Here is an 18,467-nt window from a genome sequence, read left to right on the forward strand (position 1 = left end):
CAAGACTCAAGAACAAGAGCTTATAGAACATACAGGACAAGAAACAAGTCTGGAAGACACTGGGTTTCCAAAGTATGTTTGCCATGTGGTTTTCTTCCTCAAGCACAGAATGTGAAAATGGGATAAAATCACCTCTTAGAAGAAATGTATTATACAACACCTGTAATGCCAGCACTTTGGGAAGCTGAGGCGGGAAAATCGTTTGAGCCCAGGAGCTTGAGACCAGCCTGGGCAATATAGCAAGACACTCATCTCTACAAATTTTTTTTAAAAACCAGCCAGGTGTGGTCGGGCATGCCTGTAGTCCCAGCTACCTGGACTGCCGCAGTGGGAAGATCAGTTGAGATCAGGAGTTCGAGGTTACAGTGAGCTATGATCATGCTACTGCACTCCAGACTGGATGGCAGAGTAAGACCCTATCTCTAAAAATTAATACTAAGATTTCCAAATACCTTTTAAGATGTTAAGGGTTAATAATCTCATCTATAAAAATGGATGCATAAAATACCATTCCAGTTGAGGCATACAGAATCCTGAATTACAATTTAGCATGAAAAGAATTATATACCACTACCATGTACAGTCCACTCCAGAAAAGCTAGACTCTTTCAACAATGGAAAATCTATCTAAATAATTCCAGTATCAAAAAATGTAGCATTATCAACACGTCAAGAGAGTTCCTTAACATGAAGTATATCTCAAACTAAAAGCCAGGAGAAGTTTTTATGGCAAAACATAAGTTTTTTCATAAGAGTTGTAAGCGAAAAGGAAAGATACCTAAAATATAACATTAAATCAAAATAGCAAGCTGCAGAAGAGAATGTATGATATATAGGGAAAAAATCTACATATGTATGTATGAATAGATCAGTGTATGAATTTAAAAAAGTTTAAATGACAGGCATCAAATCATTAACAATAATTACTTATTGGGGCTGTTTTCCCTATTGTTTGAATCAAAATCAAGTGCCATGAGACAACACAGACAACTACTTTTTTTTTTTTTTTTTTTTTTTGAGACGGAGTCTCGCTCTGTCGCCCAGGCTGGAGTGCAGTGGCCGGATCTCAGCTCACTGCAAGCTCCGCCTCCCGGGTTCACACCATTCTCCGGCCTCAGCCTCCCGAGTAGCTGGGACTACAGGCGCCCGCCACCTCGCCCGGCTAGTTTTTTTTGTATTTCTTAGTAGAGACGGGGTTTCACCGTGACAACTACTTTTAAGAAATCCTCAATTACTAAAAGATGAAACTTTGAAATTCCCCAAGATTATTTCCAACTATTATTCTGATTTCCTAATCAGACATTGTTAGTGTTTATATTTTTTCCTTTTTTAAAAAAAGGAAATATTGCTTTTTTTAAAAAAATAGCAGTATTACTTTTGTCTTTGAATGCCCTGGGAGTTAAACTTGGAAGTAACTCCATTCCTTTCTTGTTAATTGAGATGAAAACGGCTTGGTATGAAAGATTCCCCAAGGGGACACAGGCTCTGAGAGTAGGGTCCTCAAGGTTTCCCCACTGGAGAAGGCATTGCAGAGGCAGCAGGTGAGTTTTAATGATGAGGTGTCAGGAAAGAGACAGTAGAAGACAGAATGCCAAGGGGAAGGAACTGTAGGAAAAGAAAACCAGAGCGCTGGCAACATGCTGCATGCAGTAAGGTCACACAACAGTGCTGCCACACAAGGGTGCCATGCCTAGCGACCACAGGGTCCAGCAATATATTCACAAAGTCCCACTTCAAAATGAAAAAATAATGAGGAAAGCAAGACACACAAATATAAAAACTCATTCCAGTTTCACAGTGTAATCTTACAAGTGGCAAAAAGATTATTTTATAAAAGTCAATTTTATATACATAGGAAAGATAAGAAACCTGAACACTGAGGACTTTTTTTTTTCCATCTCTTCCACAGTCTTGACAGATGGTGCTCACTTCTGAGTGACAAGTAACTATAAAAACCAGTAAGTCAATTTCAAAGGAACAGTGGTCCTTTAAACCACTCATGCCAAATGCCTTTTAAGATCGTCACTGTTAAGTCTGATTTCACCTTTGTGGGTAACAAATCTTGGAAGTAGTTTGGTGAGATTTCAATGAATGGAAAAATAGCAAGTCTGGATATACAGTAAAATAACTTTTTCTGATTAAGTGGTCAGTCGTTTCACAAAAATAAAGGAACTGCAGAATGGTGTCTTTATTAATTTAATGAATCACAGCCCCTCCTCTTCCAGTCAAGACAAGGTAACAAAGACTGGATTTACCTTCCTGCCTGAAAAACTCAAAACATAGTTTTCAAGACACTGGACATGAGGCAACAAAGGACAGTAACTGTTGAAACAACTGACATGAGCCCTGAGCCTGCCCAACCTAACCTGGATGAATATCAAAAGAATTATGCTCAGGAAAAGAACCCATGCAAAGAAAAGATTCCATGAGGGATAATAACATTTATGTCAAATTCTGGAAAACAAAAGCTAATCTACAGTGACAGAAAGTAGTTCAGTGGTGGCATGAAAAAACTTTTAAAAGTAATAGATACTGTTCATTATCTTGGTTTTGATTTCACGGGTGTATATATGCCAAAACTTATCAAACTATATGCTAAAATATGTTAGTTTATTGTACATCAATTATAACTTAATAAAGCTGTTAAAGATATTAAAAATGAAGAAAAATTATCCCAAACAACCATTAAGTAACAACAAAAACAAAGCGTTAGTCCTTATAATGTGCCAGGTAATGACATAGGCACTTTACGTGTATTATCCTAGTCAATTCTCACAACAACCTATGATATAGGCATTATTATTATCTTTATTGTACAAAAGAAACTGAGATAAATAATACGGAGAAATAACTTGTCTAAAGAAATACAGTTCAGTGATAGAGATGGGATTCCAACAGTATTCGGCTATTTGTGTTGCTATAAAGAAATACCTGAGAGTAAGTAATTTATAAAGAAAAGAGGTTTAATTGGCTCCCAGTTCTGCAGGCTGTACAGGAAATGTTGTATCAGCATCTGCTTCTGGTGAAGGCCGCAAGAAGCTTACAATCATGGCAGAAGGCAAAGGGGGAGCAGACATCTCATTCGGTGAGAGCAGGAGCAAGAGAGCAAGTAGAGGGAAGTGCCACACAGTTTGAAACAACCAGATTGCCTGTGAACTCACTCATCACCAAGGCGATGGTGCAAAGCTGTTCATGGGAAATCTGCCCCAACGATCCAGTCACTTCCCACCAGGCCCCTCCTCCAGTACTGCAGGTTACAATTAACATGACATTTGGTGGGAACAAATATCTAAACTCTATCACAAGCTGAGGGACCTCACTCCAAAGCACATACCATGAGCTACTTACTCGACTCCACAGGTAGACATGGCTAGTCATCAGATGTTTAACCATAAATGTTACTGCTGAGCTGGTGTGTTTACTTTGCCTAAGTGAAAGGAATGTAATCTTAATTCTATTATTCCAAATTAAGAGTTCTTGTTATCATTAGACTTGACATTTAAGTTTGTCAGATGGCATGCGGACAGGCACACACTGAAATATCCCTCTGATGGTAAGTCCAAACAGTTCACACCCTATTTTTCACATTACAGGCACCAGAGATTCAAAAATGCAGTCACCAAACTGGATGATTTGTAAAAAGTGAAGTCAGTTTTATTTTTAAAAGATAAGGGAAATGAACTGCCGCTCTTCTTAATTTATAGGCAGAACTAATTTACCTTCCTTGATTAACTTTCTACATATTTAATGACTCTGAGAAAAAGGTAGGTCTTTGAACATCTGCTTTCTAGACTGCTTAAAGTGATTCTTGAGACCATTTATTTAACTTGATACATAAAATAAACACTATAGAATATTAAAATGTAAATAAGACCACCTTGATTACAGCTGAATAATAAGAAAGTAACCTGCCACTCATAAAATGAATAACCTGTTTTTTTAAGAGAGTAAGTTATTAGCGATTTTTAAAAATAAGAGCAGTAAACACTGACATAAAATTTGAGGTTATAAGGAGGAAATTAAAATACTCATAATCAAAATCACCAATTAATTAGATTTCATTACTTACATAATTTGAACACATAAAGCAATAAAGCTAATTTTAATAAAAAAAGGGCAGTTAAAGTAAATAACATATTCTTATAGTATTAATTCTCCAATCTATTCTGTATAACTACCCTTTGAAGTTTATCTCATTCTCTTTTCTCCAGGAGCAGTGATTCACGCATTCAAATATACACACTGAGGACTTACCAGTGGGCTAGGACCCTTAGTCTTACACTCTGGAGAACAAGACAGAGGAGCTTCAAAAACTTAGTCTTACATTTATGATTTATTTTGAGCTAATTTTTGCACAAATTGTGAGGTTTACATCAAGGTTCTTTTTTATTACTTTTTTGCACATGGAAGTACAATTTTTCCTAGACCACACTTTCCCCATTGAATTGCCTGTGCATTTTCCTCTTTCAGGATTTTTTAAAAAGTCTTGAATTTTAGGCAGTTTATTTATGACGTGTCTGATCATGGATTTCTCCGGGCTTGTTTAGGTTCACTTAGCTTCTTAAATCCTTATATCTTTCACCAAATTAGGAAAGTTTTCAACCATTATTTCTTCGTTGTTTTTTTTTTTTTTTTTCCCTGAAACACACTTTCTCCTCTCCTTCTGGAACACTTGAGACACAAATGTTAAACCTTTCAGTTTTATCCCACAGGTTCCTGCGGTTCGGTTCATTTGTTTCACACAATGATTTCTTCTCTGTTGTTCAGACTGAATAATAATTTCTATTGCTCTATCTTCAGATTCACTCACTCTCTCTTTTGTTCATCTTTATTCTGCAATTCAGTCCAACCAGTTTGTTTTTTTATTTTAGCAATTTTATTTTTTAATCCTAAGATTTTTGTTCATTGGAGTTACTCTCCTGGAGTCCTCTCTGTCTGTACCACTGTCCATTTCTGTGTTTCAGGATGCCTTTAGAACAGGCCACTGGATGGCAGGAAAAAAATGAATTCCACGGTTTTTTATTTTCAGCCCAGGCTGCTCTCAAAAACTCCACATCTGTGTAACAGTTTACTTAAAAGTGTACTTGATATTTAATGATCATTCTGAAGCAAACATGTCCAAAACAATATTCTTGATTGTCACTTCCCGACTTGCTTTTTGAATAGCTTTCCACGTCTCAGTACAAGGCAACCTCTCTTTTAAGTTACTGCAGCCAGAATCCTTGGAGTCATTCTTTGCATCTGTTTCTTTTATGCTCCCCATCTAGTCTGTCGAGAGATTCTCTTGGCTCCATCTTCAAAAGATACCAGAATCCAAACCACACCCCACTACTTTCACCATTCCCGTCCCAGTCAAGGCCCCTATCACCCTCCACTTCAACTACAGCAACAGGCTCCTGGCAGGAACAGAGTTCTTGCTTCTAACCTGGCCCTACTATCGTCTGCTCCTAACACAGTGATGCCAATGAACCTTCAAATATCTAAGTGCATGTCACAGCATGTCACACCTCTGCTGAAAAACCTACGGTGAGCCCCCTTCTCACTCAGGGTAAAAGTTAAAGTCCTGACAGTGGCTGTAAGACCTCTAGATCTGACTCCCCTATTGCTTCTCTGACAGTATCTCCCATCACTCTCCTCCCCCTCCTCCTCTCTGCTATGGTTGTGGTGATGTGGTGAATATTCCAAGCACGCTCCCATCTAAGGCCTCTTTACTAGTTGATACTTTTGACTGGATGTTCTTCCTCTTATCTGTATGATTAGTTTCCTCAACTCCCTTAAGTCTTTATTTCAATGTTACCTTCTAAATGGGGTTTGCTCTGACCTCTTGGTTTTAAACTACAAACCCACACTCTTCTTGCACTCCTTCCCCTATTCTTTTTCTATAGCGCCTTCCACTTCTGCCGTAATACACAATTTATAATTTGCCACGTCTACTGTCCCTGTGCTAGAAGGTAACTGCTTGGTGGCAGGAATCTTCCTCTGCTTGTTCAGGCTGTATCCCCAGTGTTACACCAGTGCATGACTCAACAAATGTCTGCTAAGACAAGTGAGTCAATATGCCTAGAAAACGGTACGTGAGCAAGGGGAGCAGTGGCAGGAGCTGAGGTCAGAGAAGTAGCCAGGGACCCACCTTGTAGGACTCGTCATCTATTAAATCTTGGTGATGGCTGACAGAAGCCACACTGTTTTTCTGAACTCATGACTCCCAGCTTTATACTGCTTTATCCCTGTCTGACTACAACGACAGTATCATAAAGGGCAGTTACGATGTTTGTACACGTTTCACCTCCCAACAGATTTTAGATGATCAATTCCAGGGGAACATTACCAAGTCCTACATAAACCTGTTTACTCCACAGCAACTAACAAAACGGCCTGTACACAGTACAAAGTCGGCAAGTAACTCCCAAACCACCCTAATTACACAAAAAGAACTAATCACTGAATTACACTTTAATGTATAAAAAGATGAGACTTTGCAGTATGTGCTTGTGTATACGCAAGGTATGTTGATAATACTCACATGTTAATAAATACACTAGACCTCAGAGGGCTGAATGAGTGACAGCTTTAAGGAAGTCACCTGGGGAAGTGCTACACTAAACCCAACTACGCTGTTCTTTCTTCACATCAGTAAAACGTCAACATTATATAAGCCTCTTTACATAAAAAATCGTTCTTACTTTTGTTATGCTTTTGTTCTTCCTGAAATAGTATGACCTTATTAATCATATTTGGCACAGAATGATCTTTTGATATTTATGAAAATCAAATTTACCCTCATAAAAATGAGTCATTGCTGAGGATATTTAAAAGAATAAGCTCAGATTCTGACGGAACTTCTAAAAGGATCTCAACAAAGGTTATAAACAAAGCCTTTCAAAATCACTGCTATGCTCAGGACTACGCACACTCACAGGATTTAAAATCGAATTCCAGCAAAACGTGCCAAAAGACTGCCTTACTGCTGAACACAGCCAACAATGATGAAGAGTTACGCCCCAGACCCCTCACCCAGGGAGGGGAAGAAAAGACAAAACTGGAGTCGGTCTCTTTTTCTGGTTCCATGAAACCTCTGTGCTCTAATTTTCCTTCTTCCTTTCTTTTTAAATTTGGAAATAGTCGGCCAACGGTAATTACTATAGGTTCTTTTCCTGAAAAGTTTCTAAGATAATCCTAAAAATATGCCCACATTTGTCACTACCCCAACTAAATGATCAAAGATATCATCACCCAAAGTAGGATGACCTAACACTGGGAATCATATAATAAACACAACATGAAACACGCAGTATTGACAATGTAATGTTCTTGGCAAAATGTCTTAACCTAAGCCTAACCATGAGGAAATATTAAGTTAAATCTAGAATGAGCAAGCCTCAGTAAGACAATTGCCTGCACTGAGGAGATCTTAGCCAAAGTACACAACATTTTGAGATGAGGAGTAAGTTCAAAAGATCTACTGTATGTCATAGTGACCACAGGTAATGATAACACATTATATACCTGAACACTGCTGAGAGTAGATCTTATGTGTTCTCACGTCATATATACACACACACAAATGAGTATATGATGTAATACATGCTAATTAGCTTAATTTAATCACTTCACAAGGTGTGTGTGTAGATATATGTGAAAACACTATACACAGAATTTGTACTTGTCAGTTAGAAAAATAAAATACTTAATCCCTTAAAAAAATTGGTGAGTAAGATGTTTCAGGTTAAAAGAAAAGTTAGCATCACCAATCATGAGACACATGGACATCATGCAACCCCAATAGGATGCCCTGAGTAGAACCCAGCATCACTTCTGTGGAATTATTGCCAAAAATGAATAATCTTAATTTATTCATGAGGAAACATTAGGCAAACTCAAAAATAAAGACATTCCATAAAAGTACAGACTGGCACTCTTCTAAATTGTCAAGGTGATTAAATACAAATTTATACCTTGATTAAATACAAGAGACAAAGGAGACGCAGCAACTAAATGCAACGTGGAGTCCTAAACTGTCTTGAATCAGAAAAAGGACACTCATAAGAAAAGTGTCAGCATTTGAAGGTCTACAGATTAGTTAGTAATAACGTATCAGTATTAACTGTCTACTTTTGATAATTGTGGTACAGTTCTACAATATGTTAATATTTGAGGAAGCAAGTATACATAAGAATGATTTATACTATCTCTGTAACTATTCTGTAAATCTGAAATTACTGCAAAATGAAAAGTTAAATTAGTGTCACAGAAAACAAAAAACAGGAATGAGGTACTCTTTTAGATTTGAAAAAATTACAAATTTAACCAAATGAAAAATTAATCCTGAACTGCAAAAACAAAATACAAAAAGATAGCTACAGACAACTGGAGAAATCCAATTATGAATCATATATTAAATGATATTACTAAATTCCTGTTAATATTCTTGGGTGTGATAATAGTGTTGGTTATGTAAGAGACCATTCTTGATTCTTAGAAAATGTATGCTGAAATATTTAATGCTTATATTTTGAAATTTTTCTATGAGAAAGAAGGACTTGGGGAATGGAAGGAGAAAGAAAATGGAAGGAACAGATCTTTGTAAAGGGTATAAAAATGTGTGTTTTACTGCTATTTAAACGTCCTAGTTTGAATATATCTCCCCCCAGAAGCTGAGGGAATAAAAAATGAATTCACAGAGCAGTGCAAATACAAAGCATCTCAATCCCAGTGGTGTACACCCAAGCAAAAAGCCTTAACAAATTACCTTAGTAATAGCAAGGTTTCCTGACACAGACCCCAAAACCTCCAGTAGAAGAGGTAAGAACAAAGACCAGGAATTAGAAAATCTGCCACTATTTTCTCTGTAAATTTAAAGAGACACTGTCAAATAAAAGGATCTTAATCCTCTGAACCTGTATTTCACCCTTGTAAATGTATGACAGGAAAGTACTGTTTTAGGACCTATTTCTACAAGAGAATTTTATTTCATAACATTTGCATATTCTCCCAGTTGGGAGAGGACAGGAAATGCAAATGCTTTCTTAAAGTTGAGAATGTTGGAGACGAAACTAGGGCTATATATTGTACAAAAATCCCCAATAAAATTATGACAAGGTTCTGGGGTAACCATTTAAATTATTTTCAAATTGGCCAGTGCTTCAAAGCAATAGTGTTTCACTTTGTGTTGAACATCTGTAATCAAAAACATGTATACACATATATACTACAAATAAAAGCACTGGTTCAAGTACTTGATAGTCAAATTACATCCCATCTTTTAATTACATCTGACATAACTACTACTGAAGGAGGTTCGATTTTGTTTTAATGTTTCTACATTCCTTCACGTCTTTCTTTTTACTGCACTATATACTTTTAATAGTCATTTGATACTAAACAATATTCTAATAAAAACTGAAATTGAGCCTTCTAATTTAAAAACTACATGATAGCAGTGGTCCCTTAATATTCTCACTAGAAATATTACCATCTCTTCAAAGTAATTATTTTAAAATAGCATTTTTAAAATTTATAAAACATACCTTAAAAATCAACATATTGCTATGCAGGTCCAAGCTCAGGTAAAGAAAGCAAAACAAAACAAAATACTATTTTTTGATAAATTGTTTTGCTGTACAGTGCTATCAGAAAAGGCCAGAAGTGATGATATGACAATCAATAGCATCATGTTAATTCTCTTGTCTTTATCGAATGTACAGGAAATTCAAATAAGGAGATACAATTTCATTTGGATTAATTTACAAATGCTGCCCGGTATGAAATCATGGAGCAGTAATAACTTACAGGAAGATTATTTGTCAGATTTTAAACATCTGTTTTCTAGAGTGGCTACAAATCATGTATTTTACCCAAAGATATTTACTTTCTCCATAATATTAAGAAGAAAAATTAAGCATCTATTTTTCCCACAATATTTTCCCCATATCGGAATTCTCCGCGCTTATTTTCTGTCTATTTTTTGGCTGTCAGCATCTGCTCATCTGGAAAAGAGGAAGAGCGGAGGCAGCTAACGGCGGAGCAAGGCTCGCTGGAAGAAGAAGAGCGGAAGCAGCTAACGGCGGAGCAAGGCTCGCTGGAAGAAGAGCGGAAGCAGCTAACGGCGGAGCAAGGCTCGCTGGCAAAGGCCTTCCCTGGTGACTGCACCCCTGGCTGCTCATACAAGCCTCTATGATAGGAGGCAAGTGACGCATTTTCTCTTAACCAAAAGAGATCTACCAAGAAGGGAGAAAAAAATTAAGTACTGTCTACTGTGTCTATTATAGAAAGCTCTTTATAACAGTTAACAAACGTTTATACCCAAAAGGAGGATATCTCAGAGATCATTTTAAGCATGGCAAAATTCACCAATTTAAAAACACAATTTTTGAAAAAAGCAGTCTTTTCCTATCATTTATAACAAAGGAAAGAGAAGAAAGGAGACGGCAAAAATATCTATGGATAAAAAATCTTCTGTGGATGGAGCAGAAGAGGATTTTTCTGCATAAAAATTTCAGAATAGCTCCTTTAGGTAATAAACACAAAAGCATATTTAAAAAAAAAATCTCTGCTATTTCAAAAGAACAGGTTCACCTAGGGCACTTTAAGAACTGTAATAGGCCGGGCGCGGTGGCTCACGCCTGTAATCCCAGCACTTTGGGAGGCTGAGGCGGGCGGATCACGAGGTCAGGAGATCGAGACCATCCTGGCTAACATGGTGAAACCCCGTCTCTACTAAAAATGCAAAAAATTAGCCGGGCGAAGCGGCGGGCGCCTGTAGTCCCAGCTACTCGGGAGGCTGAGGCAGGAGAATGGCGTGAACCCGGGAGGCGGAGCTTGCAGTGAGCCGAGATCGCGCCACTGCACTCCAGCCTGGGCGACTAAGCGAGACTCTGTCTCAAAAAAAAAAAAAAAAAAAAGAACTGTAATATTAACTTAAAAGTAGACCAAAAATTCAGTACATCTCTTATCTAAATGTGAATACTATTGAAATTTTTATTAATAATGAAAACGAATCTGATTTTCATTTTCATTAAACAATTCAATGCTACATAACATTTTATGAGCTATGAACTTGAAAGCTTCATGGTATTAAAAGAGGAACGAAAATATATTCCTCAAACTCACTTAGGAAAAACAAGGTCAGGTGCAGTGGTTCATGCCTGTAATCCCAGCACTTTGGGAGGCCAAGGTAGGAGGACTGCTTGAGGCCAGAAGTTCAAGGCCAGCCTGGGCAACACAGACCCTGTCTCTACAAAAAAGAGAAGAAAATTAGAGTGCAGTGCTGCGCACCTGTAGTCCCAGCTACTGCAGAGGCTGAGGTGGGAGGATCTCAAGCCCAAGAGTTTGAGGCTGCAGTGAGCTATCATTACATCACTGTCCTTTAGCCTGGGTGACCAAGCAAGACCCCATCTCCAGAAAAAAAACAAAAAAAAGAAAAGAAAGAAAAGAGAAAGACAACCATCCTTTGTAAGTACATGGGAAAATGTCAAAGCATTCTGACTTTTACGATAAATTTATTTAATAGAAACTAGAAAAATAATTCTATTCATCAGAATATGTAGTCCAAATTCAATCAAATCTATAAAAAGTAGGTTCTAATTAATGCACCCACTATTGAAGAGGACCCTAAAGAACTTAAGTATATTGGGAAAAAATTCTAGTTTCTAGACCTCATATGGTATGGCACAGTGAGTTTACAAGACAAGACGGAAGAGGTTGTTATAGCATAATCAATCTTTTTTCATCTAATCAAACCAAACACTGCTCTCTATCTTCTGGTAGTTGTAACACAAAACTTTTCATAATCAAGACACAGTAAATATCCAAATTACCAAGTTCATCTTGCTCCCACCCCAAATTTCTGCCACCTACTAACCCCCATCTGTCCCCCAAAATTATGTAAACATCACCAAAAAGTCGCTGTATTCATTGCTGTAACAAATTACCACAAACCTGGTACCTTTGAACAACTGAAATTTATACTCTCTCAGTTTTGGAGGCCAGAAACCCAACATCAAGGTGTTTGCAGTGTGGTTCCTTTGAGAGGCTCTGAGGGAAAATCTGTTCCATGCCTCTCTCCCTTGGCTTCCCATGGCTGCCGAGAACCCTTGGCATTCCTTGGCCTGAAGATGCAGTATCGCGCTCGGTTTCTGTCTTCACATCACCTTCTCCTCTTCTATGTCTCTCTCTTTCTTATAAGGACCCCTTGTCTTTGGATTTAAGCCTCTCTCAGATAATTTAGGATGATCTCATCTTGAGATCCTTAATTACATGTGCAAGAACCTTCTCCTTCCAGGTTGACATCTCTTGGTGTTTGTTGCGGGGGTGGGGTGGGGGGCGCATGCCATCCAACCCACTATAGCTACTCTCTTTCTATCTTCTAGGGTTAGTTACATCCTCATTACCAATAAATGCTTACTTCTCAAAAGAATTTCAGAAACATGTCACATCACCCTTTTGCTAAATTTTGCTTTATTTCACTTATTAGTTATCTGGGAATTCTTTTTAAGTTGATCCATTGTCTTATAAATCCTTCTAGTGTTTTTTTATTAATCACAGTGAAAAGGCAGGCATAACAGAGTAAGTATATATTAAATTTTTTGGCCTAAAAGAGTAACATTTTCATGAATTACCAAAGTAGAAAACATGGGGAGTCTTACACATTGATCTGGGCAGTCTTCAATTTCACTGTAACCTATGTTTTAAATTTCTACCTATATACCATAATCAGAATAAACACTCTTATAATGATAAGGTTAACCATACAATTTTAACCAATTCATATGCAAACATGTCTGCCATGTTCAACACTGACTTTAATATTTACATTGTTACTGTTGTTTCATTCATACTCTAAGCATCATTTAGCATACATAAAAGGTACCAAGAGCCAAGATTGTGCCATTGCAGTCCAGCCTGGAGACGGAGTGAGACTCCGTGTCAAAAAAAAAGGTTCCAAGGAAGGTTACTATAACATGCATATCCTTAAATGAAGTATACTTTTTGAAAGGATGACTTCACAAAATGGGAATGCCTCCAAATTCTCTGAATCAAAAGACCAAAAATTTCAGATTTATTGGGTGATGCAAGATTTCCTTATCAATTTTGGAAAGATGTTTTCTTAAATGGCTCTTTCAAGAACAGAAGCTCATCCGTTTTCTTCACAGGAATGGAAGAAACAACACCTCTTCAGTTCGAAGCTCAGGCTACTAACCCCAACTTTTGTCTCACTGCAGAGAAACACAAGAAAGGTGGTACAAAGCCTGGGAACATTTTTTTTTTTTTGGAGATGGAGTCTCGCTCTGTCACCAAGGCTGCTGGAGTGCGGTGGTGCGATCTCGGGTCACTGCAACTTCCGCCTTCTGGGTTCAAGCAATTCTCCTGCCTCAGCCTCCCCAGTAGCTGGGATTACAGGCACTCACCACCACGCCTGGCTAATTTTTGCATTTTTAGTAGAGACAGGGTTTCACCATTTTGGCCAGGCTGGTCTCAAACTCCTGACCTCAAGTGATCCACCCGCCTCAGCCTCCCAAAGTGCTAGGATTGCAGGCGTGAGCCACCGCACCCAGGCACCTCTCTTCTTCTTCCACTTGGGGTTTCACTGTCTACATGAAGCTGTTGGTGAGGACACACACGTTTAAATGCATGCATAAAAGCTTCAAAATGTTTGTGTAATTCTTTAGGAAAACAGATCCAAACAGCGACAAAAATATAATTAGCACAGTAATTTAAAACTTAAGAAGCACCATCTTCACTGTCTACATAGGCTAAAAATAGGGCATACAGGCATACCTCATTTTGTTGTGCTTCCCTTTGTTGTACTTCACAGATACTGTATTTTTACAAATTAATGGTAACCCTGCACCAAGCAAGTCTATTGGCACCATTTTTCCGACAGCACATGCTTACTTCACGTCTCTGTGCCATATTTTGGTAATTTTCACAATATCTCCAACCTTTTTGTTATTGTATCTCTTATGGTAACCTGTGATCATTAATTTTTGATGTTACTATTGTAATTATTTTGGGGCACCATGAACCATGCCCACATAAGATGGCAAACTTAACCAATAAATGCATGTATTCTGACTGCTCCACCAACCGGCTGTTGCCCCATCTCTCTCCCTTTCCTTGGGCCTCTCTATTCCCTGAGACACAACAGTATTGAAATTAGGCCAGTGAATAACCCTTCAGTGGCTTCTGCAGTGTTCAAGTGGAGCAAAGATTCACATGGAATCAAAATCAAAACTAGAAATGATTAAGCTTAGTGAGGAAGGTATATCAGAAGCTGAGATCAGCCAAAAGCTAGGCCTCTTGCACCAGTTAGCTTAGTTGCCAATGCAAAGCAACATTTCTTGAAGGTAATTAGAAGTGCTACTCCAGTGAACACAGGAATAATAAGAAAGCAAAATAGCCTTATTGCTGATATGCAGAAAGTTTTAGTGGTCCGTAAAGAAGATCAAACTAGCCACAACATTCCCTTAAGCCAAAGCTGAATCCAGAGCAAAGCCCTAACTCTCTTTAACTATAACTCTAACTCTCTTCAATTCTAGAGTTAAGTCTGAGAGAGGTGAGGAAGCTGCAGAAGAAAAGCTGGAAGCTAGCAGAGGCTAGTTTATGACGGTCAGGGAAAGAAGCCATCTCCCATAACAGAAAAGTACAAGGTGAAGCAGCACGTCCTGATGTAGAAGCTGCAGCAAATTATCCGGAAGATCTAGCTAAGATCACTGATGAAGGTGGCTACACTGAATAACAGGTCTTCAGTGTAGACAAAACAGCTTACTATTAGAAGAAGATGTTATCCAGGACTCTCATAGCTACAGAAGAGAAGTCAATACCTGGCTTCAAAGCTTCGAAGGACAGACTGACTCTCTTTTTAGGGACTAATGCAGCTGGTGGCTTTTAGTTCAAGCCACTGCTCACTTATCGTTCCCAAACTTCTAGAGCCCTTAAGAACTATGCTAAGTTAACTCTGCTTATGCTGTATAAATGGAACAATAAAACCTGGATGACAGTACATATGGTTTCCAGCATAGTTTACTGAATATTAAAGCCCACTGCTGAGACCTACTGCTCAAAAAAAAGGAGTTCTTTCAAAATATTACTGCTCAGTCACAACGTCCTGGTTACCCAAGAGCTCTGACAGAGATGGACAAGGAGATGAATGTTGTTTTCATGCCTGATAACGTAACAGCCATTCCACAGCCCATGGATCAGTCTACTTGCAAGTCTTATTATTTAAGAAACACATTTCAGGCTAGGCGTGGTGGCTCATGCCTGTAATCCCAGCACTTTGGGAGGTTGAGGCAGGTGGATCACGAGGTCAAGAGATCAAGACCATCCTGGCCAACATGGTGAAACCCCATCTCTACTAAAAATACAAAAATTAGCTGGGCATGGTGGTGTACACCTATAGTCCCAGCTACTCAGGAGGCTGAGGCAGGAGAATCCCTTGAATCCGAGAGGCAGGGGTTGCAGTAAGCCGAGATCGCACTACTGCACTCCAACCTGGTGACAGGGCAAGACTCTGTCTCAAAAAAACAAAACAAAACAAAACAAAAACCACATCTCATAAGGCTATAGCTGCCATAGATAGTGATTCCTCTTATGAATCTGGGCAAATTAAATTGAAAACCTTCTGGAAAGGATCTGCCATTCTAGATCCATTTAAGAACATTCATGATTCATGGGAAGAGGCCAGAATATCAACATTAATAGGAGTTTGGAAGAAGATGATTCCAGTCTTCATGGATGACTTGGAAGGATTCAAGACTTCAGTGGAGGAAGTCACAACAGATGTGGTGGAAACAGCAAGAGAAATGGAATTAGAAGAGTAACCTGAAGACACGACTGAATTGCTGTAGTCTCATGATAAAACTGGAATGGATGGGAAGTTGCTTCTTGTGGATTGATCTGGCTTGGCTGTCTCCCCACCCAAATCTCACCTTGAATTGTAGCTCCCATAATTCCCACGTTATGGGAGGGAAATGGTGACAGATCATTGAATCAGGGAGGCGGTTTCCCCCATACTATTCTCATGGTAGTGAATAAGTCTCAGGAAATCTCATGGGTTTTTTTTAAAAGGGGTTTCCCCTTTTGCTTGGCTTTCATTCTCTCTCGCCTGCCTCCACGTAAGACATGCCTTTGCTCTTCCTTTCCCTTCTGTCATGACTGTGAGGCCTCCCCAGCCATGTAGAAGTCCATTAAACCTCTTTCCTTTATAAATTACCCAATCTCACAAATGCCTTTATTAGCTGCATGAAAACAGACTAATACAGGGATGAATAAAGAAAACAGTTTCTTGAGATGGAATCTACTCCTGATAAAGATGCTGTGAACACTGCAGAAATGACAACGAAGGATTTAGAGTACGAAATAAACTTCGTTGATAAAGCAGTGGCAGGGTTTGAGGACTGATTCCAATTTTGAAAGAATTATGGATAAAATGCTATCAAACAGCAGTGCATGCTACAGAGAACTCTCTTGTGAAAGAAGAGTCAACTGATGTGGCAAACTGCCCTGCTGTCCTTGGAAATTGCCACAGCACCTCCACCCTGCAGCAACCGCCACTCTAATCAGTCAGCAGCCTCAACATCAAGGCAAAACCCTCTACCAGCAAAAAGATTATGATTCCTTGAAGGCTCAGGTGACCATTAGAATGTCTAGCAATAAAGTATTTTTAAATTAAGATAAGTACATTGTGCTTTTAGACATAATGGTACTGCATGCTTAACAGACTGCAGATAGTGTAAACATAACTTTTATATGTACTGCGAAACCAAAAAATTTGTGTGGCTTTCTCTATTGCAGTATTTGTTTCATTGCGGTGGGGAAAATCTCTTAGGTATGCCTGTAACTTGAATGGGGACTTTGCTAGGGATGCAAACAATATACCATTGTCTCTTTACCCAAAACATTGCCTTTCCAATTAACATGATTTTGCCTTATTGCCCTGTTTCTAAAAACAAATCAAGAATATGAGAAATGGGCGTGAACTACTCATACCTCCACCAGGAATAATTGCCAGTTTTGTTTCAACCAGGCCCATTTTTGCAGAGGAAGCTAAAATGAAAGAAAGAAAATTAAGTATCATCCATATCATCACATTCAAATATGACTACCTGAAAAAATTACGAGATACACTAAAAATATTGTTTACTAATTAAATTGATACCACAAATTCTTAAAAAATCACTTTAAAAGGCATTGTTATGGAAATAAGTAAGCACTCTAAATGACACGCATTGGGAGAGTCACACAATATTTTCTGTTAAAAACTGGCAGTGAATTAATTTTTGATTCATAAGAACAGGGCTGTAACTCCATTATTAGACCCGATATTGCCAAATCATATTTGGAGGCTTAGATCCATTAATTATTCAGGATCAGCAGACTTGTCAGTATCTGACAAGTCCAAATTCTTCAGTTGCCTAAATATGGTCTCCCAGACCAAAGAGTTTAATGGGTCATATCAGATTATGGCAACTTTTCAAGACCCAGTCTTTAGTTACCTTCTGACAAACAGTTTCACTATTCTGACAGGTGGACAGGGTTCCTCTTTTTATGTCTGTTTTCACGGCTACTTTAAAATATCTTAATAACTTTTTTATTTGCATATCCAAATATACTTAGACTACTTCCCATATTCTAATTTCCAAAACCTGTATTCCTTCAGAAATGGATTACATGTACCTTAGCTTTTCCATTTAAGATCCAATGATTTCATTACAAGAAAACAGTCCTAAAATGAAGTGAAAAGGAGGAAAAAAATACACATGGACTAGCAACCAGAAATCCCAAGAAACTGAATCATGTTGACACTACATTTTTCTAAAAATTTAAGAAATCTTTTGTAAAGATGAGGTCTCCTTATGCTGCCCAGGCTACTCTTGAGCTTCTGGCCTCAATCAATCCTTCTGCCTTGGCAGCTCTACTTTTAACATGCAGCCACATCAGAAACGATAATGGAAAGCAAGAGAAGAACAGTGACAACTCTGCTGTCTGCTGTGCCCAGTTCTGTCTCAGAGCCCGAGGACACAGGCAGAGCTGAGTCTCTATACAGGAATATAGTGACCACAACGATAAATATGGGAGATTAGCATACGTTGCTCTCATGAAGTAACAAGGGTGTGGGCTGTGGCCAAACAGTCTGGGTTCAAATCTCAGTTCAGTCACTTCTTTGGGGCTTGTTACTTCCCCCTCTCTCTTCTCCAGTTTCCTCCAGTGCCCCAAAGTACCCGCTCTGAGGGCTGTTATGCAGATGGAGTGAGTGAATACATGTCAGGCGCTAGAATAACACTGGCCGCCTGGACTGCACACAGTAAGTGTTTAGCACTAATTCTTTTCACTCTTCTTCTACTCACCTCATAAGATCCTCAGAAAACCATTCAGGAAGAAAGTGGACTTCAAAGAGATTGAAGTTATGATTACTGTAGCTAATGGTGATTTAGTGCTTGGACTAACATCCATAGATTAATGGCTTC

The 18,467-nt window shown here is 38.5% G+C and overlaps 1 protein-coding gene across 6 annotated transcripts in view; it reads right to left on the reverse strand.

The window, feature by feature from the left end:
• Positions 1–18,467, reverse strand: part of AUH (AU RNA binding methylglutaconyl-CoA hydratase) — a 144,659-nt gene that overhangs the window by 56,790 nt on the left and 69,402 nt on the right. For all 6 annotated transcript variants that reach the window (XM_025360763.1, XM_025360765.1, XM_025360769.1 and 3 more), the window contains one exon: positions 16,990–17,046. In XM_025360763.1, coding sequence (XP_025216548.1) covers positions 16,990–17,046 — 57 coding nt within the window. The remainder of the gene's footprint in view (positions 1–16,989; positions 17,047–18,467) is intronic.

The sequence above is a fragment of the Theropithecus gelada genome, chromosome 15 (assembly GCF_003255815.1).
Source record: "Theropithecus gelada isolate Dixy chromosome 15, Tgel_1.0, whole genome shotgun sequence".
NCBI classification, from domain to species: Eukaryota; Metazoa; Chordata; class Mammalia; order Primates; family Cercopithecidae; genus Theropithecus; species Theropithecus gelada.